Source organism: Haliaeetus albicilla, assembly GCF_947461875.1.
Source record: "Haliaeetus albicilla chromosome Z unlocalized genomic scaffold, bHalAlb1.1 SUPER_Z_unloc_1, whole genome shotgun sequence".
NCBI lineage: Eukaryota > Metazoa > Chordata > Aves > Accipitriformes > Accipitridae > Haliaeetus > Haliaeetus albicilla.
The window spans coordinates 85,767-112,959 of record NW_027212410.1 but is presented as its reverse complement, the minus strand read 5'-3'; the positions used below and the strand labels follow the sequence as shown (position 1 = coordinate 112,959).

At 41.5% G+C, this 27,193-nt stretch overlaps 1 protein-coding gene across 1 annotated transcript; it reads right to left on the bottom strand.

The window, feature by feature from the left end:
• KIF24 (kinesin family member 24) lies at positions 1–27,193 on the bottom strand. The gene is made up of 12 exons (XM_009914434.2): positions 26,412–27,193; positions 22,933–23,122; positions 20,960–21,057; positions 18,669–18,884; positions 17,024–17,111; positions 14,844–14,965; positions 13,127–13,232; positions 10,296–10,367; positions 9,946–10,055; positions 6,579–9,020; positions 5,559–5,652; positions 1–3,252 (listed from the first exon to the last, which is right to left on the bottom strand). The coding sequence occupies exons 1-12, from the start codon at positions 27,023–27,025 to the stop codon at positions 3,112–3,114; spliced, it is 4,293 nt and encodes a 1,430-aa protein (XP_009912736.1). The 5' UTR covers positions 27,026–27,193; the 3' UTR covers positions 1–3,111.

Here is a 27,193-nt window from a genome sequence, read left to right as displayed (position 1 = left end):
TTCTGTAGTAAATTGAATTTTATTTTAAATTATGTAAATTACTCAAATAAAATATCAAGCATCTGCCATGAGCATTACTAGGCTTTGTTGCACCTCAATCCAAAAGTGAACCCATTTTAGTTCTGTATTTATTTGATTGTACATGGCCAGGCTCTCTTGATCTCTTAGACTGCTGTAATGACAAACACTTCCACATACATTCCTCAAGTTGAAATGAACACCATTCACATCAGTTGTCAGCGCAATATCAAACAGCAGGAAGGGGGTGACACTACTAAAATGCTCATTTAACACATTTTCACACAAGAATTAAAGCAGCATCTAGGTAATAACTGTAAGAGTGGAGAGAAAAACGTTACCATTTTTGACAACAGATTTGGTGGTTTTTGTTGCGTACTAGGAGCCCAGTTTTGGTATCTCCTGGGCATGCAGCACTTCAAGCATCTCTGTACTCCTGTTATTGCCAAGGATGGATGGATTTTCACAGCCAGGGCTGCTTTATTTTTTTTTATTTTAGTCAAGTCTCACATTCAGTAGGGAAAAATAAAATTCTGAGGACAGACTGATGATAAAATCTTATATTTAACAAGGTATACTCTTGTGGATTGGCTGGATGACTCCAGTTTAAAAAAGATTATCAGACCTTGGAAAACTGCTTTGTTTTTCTGTTTATTTGTTGTTTCTCACTGTTCCTGGCCATTCCTCCAGGGAGTGAATAGTTCCTGCTCTGGGAACTTGCACTGGGGTTTGGACTTGCCTTTTGCACAGTAGACCAGACAGGACCTGACCTATAAGTGGCTCAAATTTGGTAGCTGACTTAACTCCCATTTCCTCTGCTCATGGAAATTTTTGGTCACTCATCTGTCTCGTTACAACTACTGCTGAAAATACTGAGGTTAGGACATGGCACCACTGGTTGTGCGAATGGTTCTTCCTTGTGTGTTGCTTTAGAAATGGCCAGCTTGGCTAAGGGACTAAAAATGCCTGTGAATGTACTTTGCTGAGCTGCTCTTTAAAAAAAAACCTGAAAGTACAATTAACCAATAGTGGTCTCCCAGATGTCAGAGTATGTGGAGGAAAGTTTTCCTCCCTAGCATTGCGTTACTGGCTGGACATCTCATTTTCCTGTGACCTGTGCACATATACTACAGCCCGACCATTTCCTCAGCTCCAAACAAAGTTGCAAAACTTGTCAGCAGCTCTCCAACAGCCATTTTCTGTGTGCTTGCTGAGAAAGTGGTGGGGAAACTACTCTAACTACTTTCATTTATGCTTTCAGAAGGTACAAGGACTACCCAACTGCAACTTTTCTCCTCACCTTATGCACGGGAGAGCTCTCCCTGGCCCTAGGATGTGGAGGGAGGCTTTCCAAGAGTTGCTTATTCTAAAGGGAAAGCTCAGTTTAATGCCTGCTCTTCCCTCCATGGTTTTAACAAGGCGCTGGGTGTCCCACTGCTTTATAGCTCTCTGGTGGCTGTCAAGCATGACTTCTGTGCTGTGCGCAAATACCAAAATACTGCTGACACTAAGAGTCTTGCTCCTAGAAGCCTCATTTCTCAGGGTGGGGAGTCTTCTGAAAAGGGAGACCTGGGTTCAGGTGTGACTTGCTTCTGGCCTGTAGCCTGGACACAGGAACCACCTTGAGACTCATAAACTCAGACCCTGGAGGGACTGCTCTCTGCTCCACAGAGTAATCCCGTCTCAGTTGCAAGATGGAGACTAACCAGTGCTAAAAAAACCCCAGTAGTCAGGGCACTGATGTAGGACTTTCTTCTGTGACTAGTCTGCCCCTTGCACTTCTGTTCCCCAGGGCTATGCTGTGTGACATTCCTGGGAACGTTTACACCAAATATGCAACCCAGATAGCCGAGTGTCACTGCAATTAGTGTATGGCTGCTCAGCCAAACCTGGGCTCCTTGGGGTAGCTGAAGAAGCAGGCAGTAAAATTCACAGCTGGTCAGACAGCAGTGTTCCCTTACGCTTGGCATTTCTGGCTACTGAGCAGGCTTTGATGGAGCTACTACAGGCATTACTGAGGAGACGCCAAGATGGCTGAATGTGCTGTGACAGCCCTAATTTTGGAGTGGGAGCGCTCACACAGCACATTGTCAGCTGAGCACGTTTCAAGGTCACTTGTGGCTTCAGCAAGTGGACTTGTTTTTTGGTTCAGTTGCGATGCATGCAGTAGCGGAGCTTTTGCAGGGCTCCAGCTGATTGTTCTGTAGTTCTTGATTCAAATACCAGCTTCACATAACAGCACTGTTGGCAGCTTCTGACAGCCTACTGCCTCTAACCAGACCCTCTTTTGATGTGAAAAATCCATTCTGTCAGTCCAGACGATGAGTGCTCTACAGCTGTGCCATAGTGCAGAGATCAGACATTGTTTGCAGCGAGTAAGCTGTTGGCCTCTCACTGTTGGCAGCAGGTATGAAACCCACATGCTTACTAACATGCTAGATGAAGCTTTGGTGCAAAGTCCCTACTAACCCACTCATTACCCATGATTTAACCCACCTCTTTCAGGAGCTTTGGAGTCATCATCCCAAGCAAAGAACAAATGGGATGGCAGCCTTCCTTCTTCTGAAAGTGACAGCACTTCTTGCCCTGCCTTGACTTCCATTTACTTACAGTCTAGTTACATTAGTGTGCTTAACAAACAGTGGCTCGTCTCTCTTTCCTGGCTTCTGTTTGCAAACACTTTTCGGGATAGCTTTTGAGCATTTCTGTTCAGACCTGTATCTGGCTTCAAGGTGTTTTTTTTTCTTTCCCCCCCTCATTTTCTTGGCAACACTGAAGTGCCTTTAACATGTGAGAAGCTGCCATGAATACTGTGGACAGGACTGTCTGCTGCTTGGTGAGATATTTAAAGGCTGCTGAATAATTATTCTTAAGAACATGGCTTACTGGTATTAAGGAAATACAAAAGCTTGTGGTGCCAAGTAGTCATCTCTCATTTGCTCAGAATTCTCTCCATCCTTATCTAAAACACACACTAATCACAAACATCAAACCAAAAGCTATCCCCTACCCACCCACACTCTGCAGCACCAAGCGTGGCGAAACACTGGCTGTTTCCATAGCTGTTCTTTTGCATGTGTAAGCAAAGAAGGTCTAAACTGGCGGAGGTGTTTGCAGGGACATGTCAGTGCCAGGAGAGGCTAAACAGAGCTGAAGCTGGGCTCGCATCATTTGGATACACTTTGACTTCAGCACCAAGATTTCATCCAGCTTGGTCATGAAGTTCTGAAAATCCTGGTGAGGAAGGCAAAACAAAAGTTTAGGGAACAACAGTAGCAGCAGGTTGGAGAAAATCAGCATATTTTATGCACTGCAGCGGTGCATAAAAGCATGTTTTCCATTCTGCAGTGTAGTAGATTAAATCAGTGTTTCCCTGTTAAAGTCCTGACCCTCACAGAGGTCAATGCCTCTAAATACTGAAGTTAACTTAGGTAGTTTTATCTGTTGGTGAAATTACAGGTAATACCATGGTTTAAAAATAAAAATGTATAAAGCACCTGTTACCACGCTTCTACACTGGTTAGCTTTTCAAACTTTTGGTATAGGGACTGCTCATCTGACATGCAGTTTTACAATGTACTGAACTCTGTTCCTGACACTTCTTGTGTTGGACCTAGCAATCATGAAAATAAACGGTGAGTTGGGCCACTCATTGATCAGACATAATAGCCCATTCCTGGGAGACAGAAGGGGTTATTTCACATCAGGTCACAGGGCAAGTCCAACTCCTGCAAGGCCACAGGTCTGCTAGATCTGACATGAGAAATAGCAGCAGCATACATAAACTTAGCCAAAGGGAACTATAGCTTCCATAGCAACCTGCCACATGGATAAAAAGTGATATGAAACTGTGATTAAAACTGAAATGGAGGCAGTTATTTTTCAGTAGAACTTGGATTAATAAGGCAGGACTTCAGACTTGCTTGGCATTCCAGCTGAGAACAGAGTTTGGTACCTCTGTTCACAGGTCAGTGCCTAGGAAGCTGGGAGGTGTCAACATCCTCAGGGCTAGGGACTTCAACTGCCACCGCATGAAAATCAATCATTCAAAAGCTTATTTGGCAGGACTCCAGTTATCTCGTGCACTGTACCCTTGTCTTGCAGGGACATCAGGACTGTAATGAAGACCAGCCCAGCTGCCATGGCCTATTTTTCTTAAGCACTTTAAATACTTCTTGGTTCAGTATGTGGCTGGTTTTGACAGGAGTCTCTCCTGAAGCCAAATTTTCATGGCTGGAGAAGATGCAGCCATCTGAAAGTGGAAGAAGAGAAACTGATATAGGAAGTCGAATGCCCAAAGAAAGGTCATGCTGTGAAATAACACTGCAGGATACAGGTTACTTGCACACTGCTGGGAGGCCTAGCAAGCTTGTCATAATTCTGCTAGCCAGAAAATGATTGCTTGCTGCAAGGGGCAAATAAATGGGGGTGAGGGCAGGGGTGAGGGGTGTCGCTGGTGTCCAGTGACTAACAGACTTAGGAAGAACAATCTCAAAAGGTTTTAAAGAAATTAAAAATAAAAAAATAAAAGATTGCTTTGTATCACTGCATTCTCTGCCACAAAACTAATACAGTTTATGGCTCTTGTGATGCTTTGTGAACTACTATATGTTATCTGGTAAAACATCACATGCTGCTGGAAATCACAGCAAATAAGGCCCATGGTGGCTCCATTCTGAAATCCCTGAGGCAAGAGTCCCTGCAAATGTACTTCAGATCTGAACTATGATAGGAATTAAAATGGTTTGATAATGTAATGCAGTAATGGAGCTTGGCTTTATTGATAAGATGAGGGAACTGGGAAGGCAGGAGGTTCTCACTGGGAAATGTTAAAATAGTCTAGGTGAGAGATGAGACTTCTCACACAGCTGTGACATGCGTCTATCTGGATGCAGGAGAAACAGAGACCTGGGATTGCCTGGCTAGCAGTGGGGCCGTGCAGGTGCCAGTCTTTAGTCTAGCCTACACTACTGCCATCCAAGACAAGGATAAGCCAAGAAACACTTGAGTGATAAAAGTCAAGAGCCTGTGAGGGCACAAGTCACAGTGGTTAGAGCATTGGAGTGAGTGGAGCCAGGGCTTGGCACATCTGCAGTGTGGTAGGCAAGTGACTCCCAGAAGGAAGAGACAGTATGGCACTAGGCCACCAACTGTGACATCCCAGTGTCATGCTTTAGGGGTGTGCTGTTCTCTGTGGTATTGACTTACTTGCTCCAGCCTGTAAGGAGAAAAACGTCACATGGAAAGACACTTGTTTAGTACAGTCTGGTACCCATGATGCAAGATAATAGAAAGCTGTTTTATCAGAGACAAGTGGTTCAGAGTTGGCCCACCAGACTCCTTCTCCCCCAAGGACCCAGCAGTGTGGAGACTGGCAAAGACACAACAGGTACTGAAAATGAGTGGCCTCTCCTAGGACTCTGGGAGGCATCAGAGAATGAGAGGAAGAACTGATGAGGAATGTCACATCACTAATTCAAGTTAGTAATATCGAAGATTAATTTATGCAGGTTCAATGGGCACTGAAATCATCATCTTACCATTGCTGCTATTTGATTTATCAAGCACTCTTCCTTGAAGCACAAAGATGCCATTTCATCCAGCTGCTGCCGATGGGCCCGAATTACATCCTGCCTGATTAACATAAAATATACCACTGGTTACACAGCCTGCTGTGCTACCTATAACTACTGTTGGCCTCAATAAACCTTTCAGAAGGAGGAATACCCCAGAAGAAGCCTTGCTGTCCTGTGTCCCTGGCATTCAGAAAGTGCACACCAGTGCACCAGTGGATTGTACTGGTTTAGGGTTAAAGATAACCTTGGTGACAGGATTGCTCAGAGAGGAGTGATCACAGCCTCTTGTTAGCATAAACAGCACAGGGGCACATACTACTTTTTACCACAAGGAAATCCAGGAGCAAAAAAATTGTCTAATTAATTGGTGAAATGGCTTACAACCATGAGGTTGTAGGTCATTTTGGTGAAAAATAGGCAGAGCGGGAAGGCAGTGCTGCTATTCATTCCTATCAGCAAGTTTCTCTGACCAACAACATATTTTCAGTCACGTGAATGCAGTCCAGTCCTTGGGAGCTGACAGTAGCAGCTCATAGTACTATGAAGCTTTACACCTACATCTTCAGTGACTGCCCAGCCGCTCTAGCTGTTTTTCCTTCCATAGGGATGGAACAGCTATCACCAGATTCTTGATGGGAGCTTTTGGTATATTCTAGGTACTTTACAGTTTATAGGAAGCCACTTAGTTACTGAGAGCTGCAATTTGTATTATAATATTCATTCCTCTATCATTATCTGAGGACGCTCTAATAGAATAAATGGCTTCCTGTGAGATTTTAAAATATCACTAAATAACAAGCAATCATTTATTTATAAGATAATGACTATAAATTACCATTAATCTTATTAAATAATTATTTCATAGATTGATTTCCCGTCGGTTTTTGAAGTACATACAAGTATAATATACAAATAAAGGCAAATGCATCACATGTCTAGAATTTCTAAGCTTCATGACAAACTTCAGTGACAAACAAGACTTACTGTGCCTTTTCTAGGGCTTCCCTCTGCCATTTTCCCATCTCTGATGTAGCACTCGGAGAGCTGCTGCTGGACATGCCTGAGGGGCTCTTTACATTTGCTAATGGCTTATTATCTTTGATTGCAAATCCTGAATCTGCAGAAAAAGTCTCTTGTGTAAAAATACTCTGCATTAACTTGTTTTTTAGCAACGCTATCTCCTCATTGCTGAATGTTGACTTGTCTGGGTCTTCAGAATGACTGAAGTCCTCATTCTTCAGTCCTGACTTGGGCTGCAACAGCAGGTTGCTTTCGTGAGAGGGGGACTGGACTCTGTAATCTGTATGGCCCACACTGAGAAAGCATGAGGCACCTGAAAAATAGCTCTTTTCAGGTATATCAGCATTTATTTCCTGAGCCGCGGGCTCAACACTAGATCCTTGATTTGAGTTAGGTTCTCCTGAATTACCAGTATTATCTTTAACATCAGCATCACAGTGTCTGCCACCTGAGTATTCTTTGCACGTTGAGTTACTGAGAAATGAACCACCCTCTCTGTCTCCCCCGGAGCCCGCGGATTTAGTTGCGGATATTTCTGTCAGGTCACATCCAACAAATAAACTGTGAACAACTCCTTGCTTTGGTGAACCTGAGCCCAGAAGGCAGCAGCATGCCTTCACATCACAGCAGGCAGGTGAAAGCCACTTGTCCGCTGTTTGTGGGGACCACAGCAGGGTGCAGTGTCTTCCACCACGACGCATATGCTCCCCCAGTTCCAGCATGCTGTCCGTCAGAGCTCTGCTTCTAGTACACTGCCAGCCCTCTTCCTCAAACCTGTTCTGGGAGCTATGTATATTCTTGTCCGACATCTGCTTCACACAGGGGGACTTCTCGTGGTTAGGAGACACTTTCTCTGTATCAGTTGTTTCCTTGTAGTCGAGAAGTGGTACCGTGAGAGGGGCCATTAGCTCAGAAGTGCATTCTGAGGAACAACTGGAAGATCCACAGTGGTTAACTCCATTTTTCTGAGCTTTCCATTTTACATCTCCTGCAAGGGCAGCCTGTCTATCCAAAGTGGATTCTTCCTTCGCTTCATGCTGGAAGTCAATCTCTTTGCACTCTGGAGTTCCTGATTTCAATACAGGAGAAACATATGAGATTGAAGCACCCTTTTCTGGAGTTAAGGTGGCTTTACTGGAGTAAACGAGACATCTGTGTTTGGATTTGTACTGTTTGTGATCAGCTAGGAAATCATTGCCATTTTTCCAGTTACAAGCAGGATCTTCCTGCAGGCAGTAAGGTTTTTCTGCAGTATTGCTTGGAGAGGACTCAATAGTTAAGTCATAGCTCCAGTCTGATGGAGTTTTGCTGCAGCCTGCATTGTTAATGGATTCCTCTGTCCTTGGGCTGCCCTCACTACAAGCCCAGCTGTCATCTAGTTCATGTTCTTGAGTGGGTATCGCATATTTAAAAAATAAATCCTGTCGCTTTTGGCCTTTTTGCTCTTCTTCATTTCCTTGTTCTCTTTGATGAAGGAAAAATGAATGTTGACTGCATTTGTTGGTGTTTCTCCTTTTCACACTCTTTTGACTACAGACAGGTGAGAAAGAATCTTCACTGAAATCACTGTCATCCAGATCTTCCAGCTGCATCCCCTCTTTGCTCTGTATTTCTGTGGGAGTACGGCTCAGCTCCTGCTTCACTTGAATCTCCTGGGGCTTGTATTGCATTAAAAACCTCTCGAGAGATTGATAGTTCAATTTTTGCTGTAGAATAGGTGGCTGCTGAAACTGCTGGTGATAAAGACGTAAATGCTCTTCTCTTTCCTTCTGAAATGGAGGCAGATTTGTCCAGGGTTCAACACATTGTTTAGCAAAGGCATTTCCCCATTCCTGTCTGCCATCGGAAGGCAGATTTCCATCTCCAAAGGAAAAATCATCTCTAGAAACAAGCTGTTTCTGAACAGGTTGCACTGTCTGGACTTTCAGGCACTGGACAGGTGGTCTGTCTTGCATGTACTTGTCTCTCTGGCCACTCTCTTTTGTTTCTGCCATGGCAGCATTTTTGATGATGAAATCCTTTGCAGCGGGGTTCTTTTCAGAGTGGGGGGACAGATCATCAGTTTTCTTCTTTAGGGGATGTGCTATCCGTAGGACTCCCTTAACTGGGCTAGTGTGGTGGAACCAGGATGAGCTGGGATTTCCTTTGTAGGCATGTCCTTTGTTGATTCCCCTGGGGGTAGAGGTAAAAGGGACACTTGGTGGCTGGAGTGCTGCAGGACAAGCCTTTGTTTTTGCAGCACTTGAGGGATGCTGGAGGCCTAGCTTCACTTTCTTTGGAGAGCTCTTTTCCCCAGGTGGCAGAGAGGGAGAGTTTTGGACACGTTTTGGAGATACGTTTCCAGCTGTGCGATGCCTGTTTGTGACAGGGGTTGAACATTTAATCCCTTTCTTCAGCTCTTTGACCCTGTAAATGAGGCTGGCTTTAGAAGATGTCACGCTTTCAGATAAATAACAGTGCCTTCAGTATAAACTAATGCTTTCACACATTAAGGCTAAACACCAAATTCAATGTCATGATTTCTGTTTTAATTGTCAGTGATCCACGCAGGCATCAAACCCCCTCTGCAAAAATGCCTCAGCGTCTGGAAAGGTATTTCCAGGTGCTTCCTTGAGCAGTGCATAACAGGTCAAATGAGTGAAGATGGCCTCTGTTTCAATTTAAGGGGATTGCATTTCCACACTTTATAATGTAGCATGGCACAGTGCCAGCTCCAGACAAGCTAGTACTCTCTACAGCACATCATAGAGTCCCACAAGACACAAACTAGGGCCGTTGGAATAGTTGCAGTGGGGCTAATTAGCTCAGGTGATATGTGTAAAGAGCTACAGTGCTCCTGGATCAGACTCATCAGTGCAACTGTGAAGAGCTGCTTTAACTGCTATCACCCAATCCCCTCAACTGTTTCCTTTACTACTCTTCCCCTTAAGCATCTCTTGTCCTCTCAACCCCAGCACTGCACAGCCTGTAATTTAGCTCCTCCTGTGTAGGAGGGAGGGTGAAGGACTTGCACGCGTTCTAGGCAGAGCTGCAATACAAAACTAAAACAAAACTTTCGGTTGCTGAGGTTAGTAATCCTGCAGTTACAGGGAGCACAGTGGTATTTTCATCTCTAAAAGCTATTATCAGAAAGGATTTGCAAGACCCAGAGAATTTTAAGACCAAATATAAGAGTTGGAACATGTAAGGATTTCATTTGTATTGTGAAAATTGCATTTCTTGCCTAAATCAACATTTCCAATGCAACCAACATAAAATGTAACCACAAACATCATACATTACCTTTTCCTTTGTGTTTTTTACCTTGGCAAGATTGAATTTCATCACCTACCTGTCAGCATATCGTAAAGTGTTCAGGGTATGCTCTGTAGCTATGTGGCTAGGTGATACATTGGCAATCATACACGTCTTGGAATTGCCAATGAAAGAATCCTTTAGCACCTAGGGTTGGAAGGAAAAAAACCAAGTTTCTTAGCAATTCATGTACTGACTGGGGGAACTAGCAGTTGGCCTTGATTCTCTGATTACCTTTAAAATTAACATTTGCAAAAATTACACATTTCTTTTTTCTTCAAGTTCAGTAGCACTTATTGAATTATGCCCTTTTTAATTTTTTTTTTTAATTATTTTATTTTGTCCTCCTCAGGGAAACCTCTGCTGTTGCCTGTCTGCTCGTTTTACCTGAGTTAATTTGCTTTGCCGGAAAGGAGTATGCGCATGTTCCTGATCCAATGCCCGAATGCATTCCTTTAGCTATCAAAAGAAAAAAAAAAGATAAAAACAGAGAGGGAAAAACATATCAGTCACACACTGGCAAGGAACTGAATTGCATCAAACCTAACCTATGAATGTACTATTTCCCTCCTGCACCTTTGAGTCCTACTGTGTGATGTCCCCTTCAAGGGGAGTTTGCTGCTGCCACAGCCATGAACAGCCAGCTTCAGCTACTTCAGTTAGCAGCAGCAGCTTAGCTGCACTCAAAAAGAGCAAAGCTGCAGCACAGAGCACAGCTAGCCCTGCCTGATGGCTCTGTGGGCTAAACAAAACCCAAGAAGCTGGGTAAATACACACATTTAGCACACATAGAGCTCCACACTACTGTGGACCTCCTGCTGCCTTCACCATAGCTAACTAGTTTGAAGCCAGATTAGGTGTACCCCAGACTATGCAGCAGCTTGTAGGGCAGGTGTACCCTAAGAACAGAGCTTTTTGAGCTCCACCTCTTACAAATTTCTTTCTTTTTTAGAAGCTTTTCCTCTTCTGAAAATACCCCAACACTTTGGACAACAGCAGTGCAAATTTCTTACGCTACTCTGGCAGCATTTTCATACCTCTGTCAGAGATGGCACAAGCTAATAGGTGCATATTCCTCCTCATACTGACTATAATCTGCAGTCTAGATGTCCCATCTATGCATGGGTACACTGGGCTGTGTTAGAAGGCAGCTGATCTCAAGCCATTTCCTCTTCACACCAGTTCAATGTGCCAAACCCAACCAAAGGGGAGAGCATGAGCATGGACCAGCACCAAACAATTAGCTGTGAGGGGAGCTGGGTTCAAGTCCAGGTTCAAGCCCACGCTCAGAAGTTATTATAGATACAGCCCATCTGTCTAAACGAACATGTTACTGTGACCTTTGACAGGCTAATAAGAACTATACACAAAACACTGAGAATGAAACAACAGACTACCCAGGGAGTGGAGATACAGCCACAGAAATCCCATTAAAACTGACAGAACATGAGCAGCTAGCTACACCCATACCTTTCACAGATCTCAATAGATCTTCTTATTGTTAATAACCATCAACAGAGGTAGCCTGTAGTCTTGAAGAAACGCCCCCTGATTTATTACCAGCCTTGGAAAGAGGTCATGTTCAAACTCAGAGATGTGTACTTTTTTGCCATGTTTCCACTGGAATAAGCACAATAGCATCAGACTCCATATCAAGCCTGGCTGCTCTCTAAAACTGGCAGAAATGGACTGTACAGCCATGAGACAAGTCATTTAGAGCAAATATCAAAGGAAAAATAAGCAGATTACAGCATTGTCATGGTGATACTGGCCTGAAGCAGCCTGTCTACATTTAAAGCCTTACTACATTCTACATACACCCACTTAAAATGACATTTATTTCTCACTTTTACTGCATTTTATTAAAAATCACACCTTTACTGCATTTTATTAAAAATCACACCTTTACAAGTAAGAGATCAAACTATTCTCATTTTTTATTCTGCTTCTCATAATTGCAGTATCTGAATATCTTCTACTTGAAATCAACATGAATGTTCAAACCAGCAGCAAACTTCAAACTTCATGTGTTTGCAGGCCTGAAGAGAGTGTTATGATCATTGAGGACAGAGCTAGGTTTTACAGGCTGCAGGTCATGTAGACTTAGTCAAAGATGCCTTTTATAATTAATTCCGTCACTACTTGTAGACTGCCTAGGTATTTACTCAGCTTCACACAATACCAAAAATACACACATTCTGATTCTAAAGTTCCTTTTAAAAGAGTTTCATGAGCTTATATTAAGCCTCACTTCTCAGGAATCCTTTCTATTCAGGTCCTGACTCTGCATGCCTCTCAGTTACTCACCAGCAAGTACTCAAGAAAGCATTGAACTACAGAAAAACATTCACTTTACAGGCTATCTCCCAGTATGAATGCTAATATTCTGTGCAAAAGAACATTCTACAATCTCAAAACAGAGCAAGCCACCTCCTATTTACAGCACACTAAGAGGTACGTGTTGTGTGCACTAACTTCTGCACTGTTGACTCATACTGATTGCCTATCACCTTCAGTCTCACTTAGAGAAGCCCTCGGTCACCAGTGAGCTTCGTTCATTTGAGTTAAAGAAGGTGCAAAGCCTTCTGCACAGTTTATGCTTTGAGGCACTTCTGCTTTATCTTAGATGGCATTTCTTTGCTCCTTGTCCCTCTTCACGTAACTGTGTATAATTGTAAAAGACAGTTTGCATTGAGTGCATTTCTTCCTGTTCCTTCCCTGCCCCCGCCCCCCACCCTGAGCTGCTAGTTTCTATGCTCTTGAGTATTTAAGTCCTTTACTCCTTTGAGTAGTTTTGAGATTTCCTTTGAGATTTGAAAGAGAAATCTGAGGTCAAGTGGTGAAAATAACCAGCAGGAACAGATGTGCTTTTATGAAACAAATATGGCAATCCCAAGCCAATATTCTCTGAAAGTAAAAAGGATGAAAATTTCTATATAAAATATGTGACACTTATTATACTATATCGAACATTCTCCATGCTGTGTTTACCTGGCTGGCTGTAAGAATGGATTAAAAAGACTTTATTTTCACCGCAAAATCTCCATCTGAAATTGTCTTTCAGGCATGAGATAAATTAAAATGGACACACTTAGTACTTTGGTTATTTTTTCCCCTCCATGGAATACATACATATATTATTCTGTGGTTCATTTTTATCCTAAAACACATGCTAATAATTAAATACAAAACCTTCCCCAGACATGCTAGTAGCTTACTGCTAAAAGACTTTGGTTTATTTCTGCTCCTTCCATTTTTGTTTGCCGATCTGAGTCTCTGGCATCAGCTGCCCTTTCACTGCCAGCCAAGTCAATGAATGATATCCTAGAAAAAACAAAGTTGCATTTATCTTAGGGGCTTCCCCTCCCCCCCCTGCCCCCAGCCCTTTTTCTTTTTTAAACCAGAAGGCTGCAACACATGACTTCAGAAGAATGATTAGCAACAACTACTTTTGAACAAAAAGAAATACCCACTGGAATTATCTGAGGCACCAAAATAAGCATAGCAGCAGGAACAGTGTCAGAGTATCCTGGCACTAACACAATCATAATAGAAAGTGCAATTGCGTGTGATGAGAGTGCCCCGCAGTTTAACGGATAAGCTGTTGAAAGTGCAACACATTCATCTCTCCAAATAATCACTATGCTTGCAGCTTCCTTAGAACACAGTTAAAGAAACTGTAAATTTCTTGATTCTCCTTCCAGGTAAAACAGACAACTGCCCTGTCAAATGGGAATTCAGGGCAATATGAACAGAAATTTCCAGTGTAGTAAGTAATACACTGAGCTTTCAGTGTTCCTTGTCCCTTCCTTCCACAAAACTCCATTAATCCCTCTCACATTGCCTAGCTCTGGGTGCCAGCTGCTGTTCCGACTGTTGCACTGTATCTTTGTCTGTGCCCCTCTTCTTTTCCTGCAACAGCCCTGACTTCTCTTATTAGAATATTTTGGGATCCTTTCCCCACTCCAGCTCCACCTCACTTTCTGTAACAAAAAATGTGGCAGACATGCCACACCTGCATAACCACATACACTTCTATTTCTAAGCCTGCCTGTTCTGCCTTTTCCTCTCTCCACTATTTGTGGCTCTCCCATTTTGCCTTTATTTAAAATAAGATCCTGGGAAGCAAGACTGCATGGTAGTTGCTGGAATGGTGCGTCAGCATGATTTTCTGACACTCAGCAGTAATACAGATACCTAGATCTCTATCCTCAGACCTATTTCTTGGGGTTGTTTAGTCTGGAGAAAAGATGACTAAAGGCACAATTACAATCTTCAAATACATAAAATGGCTGCTACAAAAGGAAGTAAACTTATCTTTTTGTCTGCTGCAGATAGCATCAGTGTCACACTCTCAAATTATCAGGGAGGTTTAGGTGAGGTACTATGATTCCTCTGACCAAAGGCGAACATCTCTAATGGAATCATCTCCACCTGAACTAGTGATCCCAGGCTCCCATTGTAGTCAATTACAGGACAGAGGTGCTTTGAGGGGCAAATCCATCTGACCTAATTTAGGTGACTCTGCAGAATGGCACGAAATGGATCCCAGGAATTACCATTTCTTTCTACTGACTTTAAACGTGATGAGCTCACAGGTGGATATGCCCATTGCAGGCATCTACCTTTAGCCAGATTAACATCAGACAGGAAAAAGCTTTCTAACACGGAAGATGAAGGGGTGGATTTGATTGCCAAACCCCTTCGCTGGAAATTTTTACAAACAAGTTTGGCAAAGCTCTCACAGATGTGGCTTAAGTGCTCTCCCTGGGAACAGAGAAAGGACTGTGAAACTTCTCAAAGTCTCTTTGAGCTCTACCTTCTGAGTTAACTCATAGCTGTCCACTAACTCAACACCTCCTCTTTGTTTGCCTCCTGGATGTCCCTGGGCTTGACTTAGTCATCAGCCCTTAGCACTCCCACTTCTAGTCTTACCTTCCAAATGTTCTGTTGGCTGTGTCTTTAATTTGGATTTGGATGATAGCATGAGATCGAGAGGAATCTGAGTTGACTCCAGTAGCTCCTGTGCTACGTTCTTTTCCCCCCTTCAAAATCACCTGCAAAATCAGGGGGACAACATCCAAGCAAATTGTAAATAAAAACACAGCCTCTCAGAAAGCAATCTTGTCCTCCTAAGATCAGGAAACATTAGGAGGAATGGTTCGTTACAGCCTTCAAATTTTGTGCAAGGCAGACGTTAAGGTAAACTGGATCCCTTCCAATGTTCCTTTCAGAACTTTGTATATGGACTTGCTTGCAGTGACACTAGAGCTTAGAGAGCATACTGCAGGTAAGAAGTTGTTGCATCGCACATTCATTCGGATTTGCAAAATATCCAAACTATAAAATTATGCCAAAAGTGTGGCAGCAATGAAAGAAAGTAGGACTGCAGACATAGCCTAAGAGACTCACGAGATTGACTATTTGAAGTCTTCTTTTAAAATTTCACTTTCTCTTGTAATAGATGGTACTGTTATCCAGAAAGTTACACACAAAATACAATGTGCCAAAACCTTTCTCCATTTCCATAACTAAAAGAAATTATGCCAGAGTAAGGAACAAAGTTGAAACATCAATTATACTCAATACAACAATAACACAAGACAACACAGAAGAGGGGCAAGGCAGAAAGACAAAGGCCCCTTCGAAATACAAATCTGGTAATTCTCTTTTGAAAACTTTTAAAGATTGTCACAGAAAATCTAGCAGCAACTGCAGCAGCGCATTCATAAAACAGTCATTAATTTTGTTTCTGCTTGTAAGAACAAATTAAAATAATATCTAGCAAAATCAATATGTTCTCAGTTGACAGATGTGCATTATTCATGCCTTTCAGTGGCCAGTTCTCAACCAGCAACGTAACCAACTGCTGCAGCTCCCGAGCATTTTATTAGTGCTAAATGCAGATAATTTCTGAACCAAAGCCAACATCAATGAATAGTGAATAACTAGGGACGTATTCAGGACTCTTCCCATATATCTGTTGCAGACTATTCAAGAGCCTGAGTCAAGCCAGTGACATTTCTATGTTCAAAAGGGCCTGTGGACAATATCAAATTATTTTTTTGCTGAGATACCTGTAAGAATAAAGTCATTTATAGCTCTTCTGTAATGTGGAATGTGATAATTCAGAGGAATGTGTTAATCAGCCATATAGCAAATTTACACTCTAATTTGTAGAAGCATCATGATGGTGTCCCGAAGCTTGGAGTTAATGGGAAGATGAGAACAAAATTTAATGGAATATAAGCGGGCAACACCATGCCAGTTTTAATGAGTCAATTACACTATCAGGCACTTGTAATTTACACTTCCTTACTGAGAAAGGAATTAAAGTATGCAAAGTGAGCCTAAATAGAGAGCAGATTTAACCAGCTTGCTTGCTGCAGGACAATGCAGAAAATTTGCCAGTGCCCTTTCAGGGCTCAGCCAGGCAGGGAAGGAAAACTGAAGCCTTGCTTGTGCTGAATGTCAGCTACCATTTAACAATCCTAATTTTACGTGGCTGTTATCACCCATCATTATCCAAGCAGTGTCTTAATCCTAATTCAGATCAATATTTCAATCTTAAGTATTTTCTAATTTCTAGTTCTGTTAATTTTCAAATTTATATCTTTTGTCCCACATCCACGTACCTTTAATGTAGAAAATTTAATTTCATAGAAGCCAAAGAAACCACACTGGGAGAAAATACTTATCCAGCTTTCAGGGTCCCTTGCTGGGACACTATTTAATTTCTGGAATAGTGATAGCAGTCTATTTCTTGGCAAAGATCTTTCCATAAGGAGTGGCAGCAGAAGCAACAGCTGTAAATCAACAGCTTGTATGTCACTAACACAAGTCACAGTGACCCAAGAAGCTTACTAAATAAAGGCACTTTTAATAGTGTTCCTCAGTGCTCTGCTGGGGTTGCCAATTTCAGAACCTTAAACAGGAACATACACATGTACTATACAACAAATAACAATCTCTGTAAATGACATATCTCACTGTTACGGTTTAACCCCAGCCAGCAACTAAGCACCACGCAGCCACTTGCAGCCAAATCCAGGACACTTACAAATCAGCAAATCAGGCTGTAGAAGACAAAAAATAATCACAGACATAGATATTACCTCCAATAGTAGATCTACTGAGTCCACCTGAACCTCCCGCAGTCCAACTATTTGAACGACATGCTTGCTATCTTCTCTTGCAAAAAGTCTGAAAATGAAACAGTAAAGAAAGGAGGTTTCTGAAATGTCAATTAGCAGCAATGAAAACAGAGGTCAGTGCTATGACACTGTGAAAAAGCAATCAAGGCTACTGACTGGGGAGAGGCACCACTGTCATTCATTTATTTTCAGAGCTGAAGAGGTATTTCATTTGTAACATGTACCACTGACATTTCACTGTTAAGGAGACATTAGCAATGCATTTCTGCTAGTTCAGGAATATAATAAAGCCGGGAAGTAAATTATCATGTTTATATTTTACAGTTCCTGTCCCTCTTTAAACTGCATCTCAGGCTTCTCTAGCAAGTTCAGACTGTAAGTTATGCTCTGTTCAAGTTCTCAAGATTTTTGCACAGGATTTTAAAGCAGCTCACATAGCCATAGAGTCAGATTTCAGAGCACCTCTGCTATGAATCACACAGAAGCATTACAGTATACAGGAAGAATACAGACATGATGCACACCAGAGGAAGTTCAATTTTCTCCTTCAGTGACATTAAGATAGCTAATGGACATGCAGAGAATACAAGGACACTCTTTCTTACTTAGTAAATTGACTCCTTACATGACAGATTACACTACCTGCTCCTTAAAGACTGTTTTGGAGAAAAGGAACGCACATGCACAGAAATAGGTTTGTCCTCTGTGAACAGACGCTCACTTCCCCAGGCAGAAAGCCTTCCTCCTAAGCCCTCCAGTGTGCTTTAAGGATGGTGCTCTTAAGGCTGCTAAAGGCCTCCAGCTGACAGGTAATATCCCTTCAAGATCACTCTGAAAAGATTTCACTGCTGAGATCTTAACTGACTATTATTTTATTTAGAGATTTCAGATCACAGTGATTTTTTTTATACTAAGTATGTACTGACTTGTCCCGATTTCCATTCTGGATAGAGCTCCTGTAGGATTATACATCCATCCAAACGAGTTTGGGGCTGAGGTGCTACTACTGAGGGTGATGGCAGCATCACCTGCAGAGGCTTTCTCTGCTTGAGTCACTGGGCTGCCAGGTAAAGGCGTGCAGGGAGAAGGTGAGCAGACTTTGCAGTGTCAAGCATGGTAAGTAAGTGGGAGATCAACAGGATCTTCAGAGACAGGAGTGGCAAGAGGCAAAGCCCCACTGGCACAGCAGGAGGGACAGCCAAAGTTTATGTTTGAGCAGGGTAAGACAGGGACTCCACAATGGTTGGCATAGGAACTTCTGGCCACAAGAAGGTTCTTTCTCTACCTGTGGATGCTCAGTTAGTATATTATTATAGTGTAAGCAAAACAGCGTGAGCTCATATGTCAACCATAGGTCTTTACTCTTACTTATTTCCCCCAAAAAATAGTAAAAACCAGGAGCCCCTATCAATGCCACAGTATTTAGTGCCAGATTCTGCCTTCCTCTCTAAGTAGTTCCTAGGAACAACCCTAATTAAATACATAACATTTACTGTAAATGGTAATATGTTAAATGTAATTGCATGAAACAATAACCAATCTATAAACAGTAACCAACTAATTCTTAACCACAGGTTTATAATAAAACATATTTTTATTTAAATACCTCTTCCTTCCATTTAGCAGGTCATAAAGCTGTCCACAGTAGATCTCATAAAAACTGATCAAAACAAGGAGATCTTTCCTTGACTGTGATGCTTCCAGGTGTCTAAAGATGTCCTTGGCAGCCAAGGCATAGAGTCCTGGGTTCCGGTGAGTACCTATCATAGTGTAAGTCTTGCCAGCACCAGTCTGCCCATATGCAAAGCAGGTTGCATTGCCTCTGTGAAGACAACTTGTATTTTTAGTGTCACATCTGATTCATTCATATCTATTAAAAAAGATTCTGCAATGTCAATATCTATCTATAGTGGCCTCTTAGCAATGAGGTTTGGTTTGCTATTCTGTCTGGGAAACTGCAAAACACTTAACAGCGATTCCCAAGCATGTCCTATGGACATCTGGCATGTCACATAGTGCTGGCTCTCTTCCTTTCTTCCAGATGCCAAAAATGAATTTAAGAAAACTAAGAATTCATTATCATTCTTCCAGCTGTTTAGATGCTGCAGAAGTATCATAGGATTATGAATGGGAATCCTACTGATTATGAATCACAGAGAAAAATGACTGTGACATGAGATGCAAAACAGCCACAAGTCAGGTTCTGTATTAAAACATGCTGTACTTGATGAAAATTAACACCCCAGCACTGTAATTTACTGAGCAAGGTTACTTTGTCCCAGGCTGCAGTCCTGCACACAGCTAAGTCAATCTGAAGAGCTGTTGTTGCCTACTGGAAGGTCTTGCTCTTCCTTTCCTCTGCTCCCAGCTGTGCAACCTACCCCACTGACCCAGCCCTGCCGGTGCTGGCTCTGATGTTTGACTCTACTGACTGAAACAATAGAACTTTCCACTTTTTTGCAAGCTAATTTTCTGCTGTTTCAGTGAATTAAAGTACTTCACAGAGGATCACAAAATATGCCCAAACTGGCTTCACGTAACCTATGGGAATGTGTCTAGTGGGGGGGTAAGGAAGAAGATCATCCCCTTTCAGTGGCAGACAGCTGTTTGGTTCACTTACTCCAGCTAGTGAAACCACAGTTTTGGCTTATTTCAGATTGTTCCAGCTTTGTCATCATATTACCTTAAGATTACAATGGCAATGCACATAAGATGCCCTTCAAGCCCACCTAAGTTGAGGTTACTGTGTGCCGCCTTCTCCTTCCCCATCATTGCTCTTATACAAGCACTGAACCCACATGTATGATGTGAACAGATTTAGGGAACTGAATCAGCCAAAAAAGAAATACTACGGAACAAATTATTTATTCCCCCCACCCTAAAAAAAAAAGACTTTTTAGCTAGCTCAGTACCCTGGCAGAGAAATGGGTAGAAATGTAGGGCTGCAGTAGGCACAGTGAACAATTGCTTGCCACCTTAGGTTGCAGAATTAGCTCACCACGGTGTCAGGTTAGACCAGTGCCAGTGAAGGGGATGCAGCAGGAGTTAACAGAAAAGTTAGGGAAAGCTGAGAAAAAACAGTGGCATCTCTCTGGTGGCATTACTGGATTAGCTGTAATGTGAATTGTGCCTTTAGTGATTATTACGCAGCAAGCTACGAGCCTCGTTCTCCTTTTTCACTTTCCTTTTCTCAAGAGCATGATACTCTACCTCTCCTGATGGTACGTGGAGATTTTCAGTAGCAGAATGCTCCATTTTGTTAATTTTCAACAGGGATACATGATCCTTTCCTTCAAAGACTCAAAAATGTTAATTATATTCAAGCTTGTTACTTTGTGTGAAAGTAAGATCACTTATGTAAAGCCACCATCAATTTCCCATTAATCACAAAGTATGTAATTATGATTAAACCTCTAAGCAAATATAAAACAATAAAATAAAAATAAATCACAAGGTTATGAATAATTTCTGTTGCCCTGTGAAATGCACGAATATATGCAAAAATATCTCACAGCAGTCTCATGAAAGAGGTAATATTCCTCTACAGGTAAGTGTGCTATACCACACAGAAACCTTTGTTAGATTGGAGATTAGACTTCAAAAATCCTGGCGCACATTTTTTCATTCTAGGCTGGCCATGGTGTCTCTTTGCTGCACCTGAGGTCCAATTTTAACATCCTCTGTGATTTAGATTTCTTACCAAACGTGAAGAAAGTTTTCCCTGATTTATTTTGTCTAAATTGTAATCAAAGACATTCTAAAAGGGGGAAGGTATGTGGCAAAGGTGAAATGAATTTATTTTTCAGAAGATGAAAAGCGTAACAGAAAATTAAAGCAGTATATGAAATTGGAAAACAACAAGACAAAAAATAATAAATGTAAGCACTGACGCCCTACCCGTTAAAAATATGCTGAATGAGAGGATGAGCTGTCTTCATATAGACATCCTGATTGGTACATGACTCCCCAAAGACTTCATCAAAATAAAAAACATGCTGAAAAATAAATATGATCTTTACATGAAAATGAATATGTTTCACTTTCCCTTCACCCCCATTCAAAGCTAAAGTTAACTAACAGAAGTCTTTCCAGTAAAAGACTTCATATGGCTTTGGATCAGGTACAAAGTGATCTAGCACATTTACCATGCAGCACGACATATGCAGGAACACATCATTACGACTAATCAAGAGACTGAGGGTAGGAGAAGAAAAAAAAAGATGCCTTAATTTCCCATCATTCTGGAGCAGAACATATCATAGCCTTCTGACAAGAAAAAAAACCCACACTAATTAAAGAAAATTTACTCTTGAAATGAATCAGTCTACAGATGTACAGTAAGACTGTAACAGTAAAAAAGAACTCAGAGTCAAATCTTAACTCTCAAAATTAGTCCTCAGTTGTGATTGTCTCTGTTCTGCACACTTAAAATCTTTTTGTGCCAGAGAAAACAGAAGCTATTCCTAAAATAAGATGGATTGTATTATCTCAGAAAGGGGGCAAGAAAACCCAAAACGACCTATACTCCATATCTGACCCAAAGCAGCAGGGTCTCTGGAAACACTGCAACAGAATTCATTATGGGCTTCTTCTAGGTTATGAATAGTGTTTGTCAGGACAGTCACAAACATCATATTTTTCAAAAGAGCCTCCATGGACTGGTACCTAACATTGCTCTCTAAAAAATTCACTGCAGTGTGAATTAAGTGGTAGATGTCTAGGACTGAGAATCCTTTCAATGATGCTCAAAAAACCATACTAGAGCACAGGCAGATTAAACCAGGGAGTCTCAGCAGCTACGCTCAGCTCAGCAGGCAGATGTGCTCTGTGATGGGCCTGTAGTTTGGGTTCCCCAGCTGTGGAGCTGGAATATGCCTCACCACCTCCCATTTGCTCTGTACCCCTTGCTGTCATTTCTATAGGAACCAGAGATGGAGGCAGGGCGAGTAGCCAGACTTGGCAGCAGAGAAGTTCTCCTGGGTCCTATAGAATAGACACAGCCTTTACCATGGCATACTTTTGTTTGGACTATATTGATTGATAGCAAGATTTCGTTTGTCTGTGCTGACATAACAAAATTAATTAGTGGTTATTTCAGCACTGAGATACTAAGGTACTAAGCATGGCATAAATGCCAAATATAGGTAGTCAGATGGAGGGAGTGGGGTGGAGTTGCTGCATGTGTCACACCGTAAAAGATGGTACATGAACCAGGCCCAGAGCTGCAAACTGAATTTTTACTGGATACTCCAAACATTTGTTCCTAGGACCCAGACTGTAAAAATAACACCCAGTAGAGTGAGAATGGCTTGCTGCTCTCTAGAAATCAGTTCTGTTCCTGGTGCTGTCAGTCAAAAGTGAGAATTTGAACTATGACAGCACAAGGTATTTGGGATTAAGAAACAAAGACCAAAAGGGAACTTAATTTTCAAAAGCATTTAAGAACAAAGGAAGGGAGGGGAAAAGGGCGTGGGTGATTCATTGAAACAGACTTACAGTGCTGAAATAGTGAAAAGGGAACTCCTCACTGAAGTACCCTGGAAAGCTATCAGGAGACCCTGCAGCAGGCAATTTTCCTGCAGCAAGGCATGCAGTAGTTTTATTTTGCCACGTACAAAGCAAGCTGCAAGAGACATGCTTTTGAGGCTTAAAATTCTGGGCTCAGGTTTTCTGCCACAGGCTGGCATAAGTCAGAAGCAATTCAAATATAGTTATGCTGAGCTCATAGAAGAGCCCACCACTATTTCAGTGCAAGAAATGCAGACAGCCCTTTTCTGTTTCCCCTCATGGAAACTCCAAGCGCAATTTTCTTTATCCCATTCATGCAAGTGACTGGCCCGTAAACACAACATTCAAGTGGAGCATGTTACCTGTAAAATATATTGGGTGAGATCAACCGCCTCCTTCTTCTCATGAAGAAGCAGGGTTTCTTTGTCTTTCACTGTGATGATATTAACCTCCCCACGTCGCTCCTCTCTCAGGCCTAGAGGACGTTTTCGGACACACACTCTGATTTTTTCACTCTCTGTCCATGGAGTCTCTTTCTCAGAAGTACTGGATCTACAACAATGACGTAGGTTTACATTTGAAAATCAGGTTACTACAGATTCTTGAATATGCATAAATTTGTTAGCTTTATCAGATAAATGTTTCTGTCTTTAATGGCTTATAAAAAAAAAACCCAAACACACTCATTGTTACATGGTGAACTTTCTGCTGTTTTTTCCTAAATAGACAGATGCCTTTTGTACACTTCTGTTAAAAAAATAGTTGTGTTTATACAGCTATATTCCTAAACTTGTTGCTGGACTGGCATATTTTCAGTTGTCCACAAACGTGTAATTGAAGCTGGCATAATATGCGAGTTAACTCAATGAAATTTAATCTTGCTGAAATTATTTGCAGTCGTGATTAGTCACTTAATAATGTACAGATAAAAGTATGAACAGATCTTGAAAAGGAAAGGGTATAATATTTAGTTGCTTTTCCTGTTATGCTGGCTTTCATTCTTCCTCTTATAGGCTGTTGAACAAGTTACAAGTAAATGACTCAAACTGGGAAACAAGACAGTATCACCATGTTCCTAGTCAGCTCAAAGAAAATTGAAATATTGATCTCTTCATTGTCTCCCCTTTGGTTTTGGGTTATGGGGTTTTTTTCATAAAAAATTATGGGGTTTCAGACCACAGGCAAAGTTGTGCTCTTGTGTTTTAGCAAGTTGACTTTAGTTCCCTTCTAGACACCTCAGAAACATGAGGTCATTTTGTGTTTCATTGATTAACCTACTGTGTAAAGCATTTTATGATGCAGCATACAGAGTATGCTTGACTTCAACCAAAAGGTATTCATCCCGCCTTTCCCTTTTTCAAGCTGTCTTCAGCCAAATAAGTAGTGATTTTCAGCCTGGATCTGCATGTCAATTTGTGAGAAAAAAATCATTTTAATCAAGCCCCAACTTGCCCAAAAGTAGTTGTTTCTGCCATGCTGTCCGAATGGCCTTCCAAAATCTCTTAATGTAGCAGCTGAAAACTAACATATTCTAGTAAAATAATAAATTAAAATCAAACCCACAAATTACTCAATATCTCATTACAGCTACAAGCTTGTAGTATCATTGCTGTTGTGCTGCATGATCCCTCAGAAGCATACAACATGCAGATATAAATCTCAAGATGCGGTCTTCGAAGACTACACACAAGTAATCTTTACTTGTAACTGGAGTCCCTTTAATTTTAGTACAGCTTTCCCATGCAGACCAGGATCAGGCCCTGCATTTAGATGGAACATTCTTTCCCCCGAAAAGAAAGGCAATGATACTTGAAATAAGATGCTTCATAAGTTAGTGTGAGCTTATGGATATCACTAGGCACCAAATGTCCAACTGATGATCAGAGGCTCTGAAGTTTAATTCTCATGTCAGAGGCTGGATTTAGTGACCTACAGAAAGAGCCTGTTGTGCTCTAAGAGCTTGAAGGAAGAAGGACTGATTGCAAGATTTGGAGAAAGGAAAAAACTGAAGACTTGGAGGCTCTGTTCATGAGAGAAAAGGCATAAATTCATTCCAGTACAGAGTATGGGAACAGAATGCATTTTAATTCTGAATGCTGAACCTGAAGTTTAGATTTTCTATTAACCTTTCTTAAATAGAAACTGTACTTTATAACAAAATGGATTTTTTTTATTACTAGAAAAACAAAAAATCTTGACACAGATCATTAGAAACCTGATCAGACAATAGGTTGGAAGAATCACTATGCCCTGTCTGCTACTGCCAAAATCAAGCCATTTGCTGTGGGCAAGTGCAAAATACTTTTAAACATATTAAAAGAGCTCTTTATCTTTTTGCCATCTGAAATCACACCAGTGATTTCCAATGTTTCTCATAGATAAGACTAGATTAGCCTTCGCAGTGGTCAAATCACAAGATGACATGGGAATGGATGGATTCAGGGAAGGAGTTAGGCACTTGCAAAACAGGAATCACAAACCCAAGTGTCAGCAGACTGGCCCAAGCCTGGAATGCACAACACATACTCTGTGGTCAAAACAGGACAAAGAGAAACTTGGGCATGTCCGGAAGAGGATGCAGAAAGCCCACAAGATGAACCATAATGCTAGGCACAGAAGAACATGCTTAGAAAAAGAGAAGAACAAGGAAAGAAAGTGAGAACAATGGAGATACATGGCTCCATCACAGGATTAAAAATCTTGAATTCCCCTAGCTAAGCCATTAGGTTATACTTTACCATTTTTTACGCGCCAGCAATATGAATCCTGCCCTTTTAGTTGCACCTTGGCTCAGCTTCTAGAGAAGACAGAGAATGCACTAAGATGCCAATATATGTAGGAGGTTAGTGCACTTCTCTGGAATGTGGGGATCTTTTTTTTCCAGCAAAGGGGTGTTACAAACCTCTGCCTTGCATTTCACAGTTTAAGTGTTCTAACTACTATGTCACTTTAGATCTTTTCCACTGTGGCAACAGCATCTATCCCTCCAGGCTACATGCATGCTCAATGGGAGTTGTAACTGACACCCTGACTCTATGGATCCTCCCATATACCAAATCTTTCCCCACAGCCTTCCCAGACCAAGCCCCAACCTCATATAGCTACCTGCCTTCCCTGCATTTTAAAACAAAACTGCCGTGGCTGCAACGCGATTAGCTAGATGCTGGTAGTATGTGCGCAGAGGGATATGTGCTCTGCTGGTGAATTACTAAAAAAAATATTTTGTGCTTTAGAAGTGTTGCCAGGGTAGATTTATCAGTGATTCAAGATAACCATAGCACATCTGTTACCAAACACCGGGAAAAGTATGAAAGTTACAGATCATGTGCTTAGGAAACAGCTGCAAGGCATCCCTCTCACCACCATGTCTATACCCCAACCCCATAATATTCATTCTGTTTCTTTTTAAAGCTCCAGTTCAGAAACTTCTTTATAAAGAAATACAGTCATCACAGTGTGTATCCTTTTTACTGGGAAAAACTTGACAATGTCATATTTTGGAAAAATAATGTTTTGCAAGATAGTCTCATAGAAAGAAAAAGAGAAAGAAAATTGGCCAAAACGTCAAGAAAACAAAGCCTTATACCCTGAAAGACAATAAAGACTATTCTTAGACAACCTCGATGAGTGGCAGCTGGTGAAATTCAACTGATTCCTTCTACCAGACTTAGATAGTCGCAAGTGCTTATTAATATCACTCTTCTCTATGAGATTTTGCATTGCTCTATAGTGGTAGGATTGCTTATTTGGAGGTGATGAAGACAGATTCTCCTCCACAAAGAAGAAGGAAATAATTACGACTAACTTGAAATATAGCAAAATAAAGGTGACTGATTATTACCTGACACAGGAATGTGGTAGTCCATAATTATACCCTGAAATATGAGTTATTCTTTGTACAATAGGAGCTTCAGAATCCCCCAGGAGAGGAGCAATATCATCAGAAACTGTTGGACAGCTCAGGTCCTTTTTTGCGCATATTCCAGAAATACTTAGGTCTCTTCTAGTTAATCTGATCAGCTCTGAATCATGTGGTTGAATGTGTCCCAACATTTCCCCTACACTGTTCTTCTCTTCATTAGCACTGAAATCAGATGAACCATATGATTCTGATTCAGAGTCTTTAACTGTTCCATCATTTTCTTCAAATAAGGACTCAAAACGCAGCTGTCTACGGGGACCTGATCTTGTCACCTGATGCTGAACAAAAAGGCCACTTCGTTGAAAATCTTGCTTGCTTAAGTCTGCAATGTCTTCCTCCTGCATAATTTTGATTATTCTAATGAGCTGAAAGAGTCGTTTGCGGTCATTCATGTCATGGACCCCTAGTTTGGTATAATCTTTTGTGGAAACTTTGGCAAGCTCATCAATCTTCTGAAGACCGAAGGCAGCAAAATGGGGATAGTATTTTTCAAGTTCTGCCTCACAAAGGCATTCATAAAGGCATGATGCCATCTTCAAGCTAAGTCTACAAGAAACCAAACAAAATAAATATTAGAATCATATGAAACATCACATCTGACAAAGTTACTAATGAAGAAACTACACATTTCCCGATGCCATTACCTGCAGTTAGGCTAGAAGCTTGTTTAATTCCAAGTTTACAATACACTAGGCTGCCAA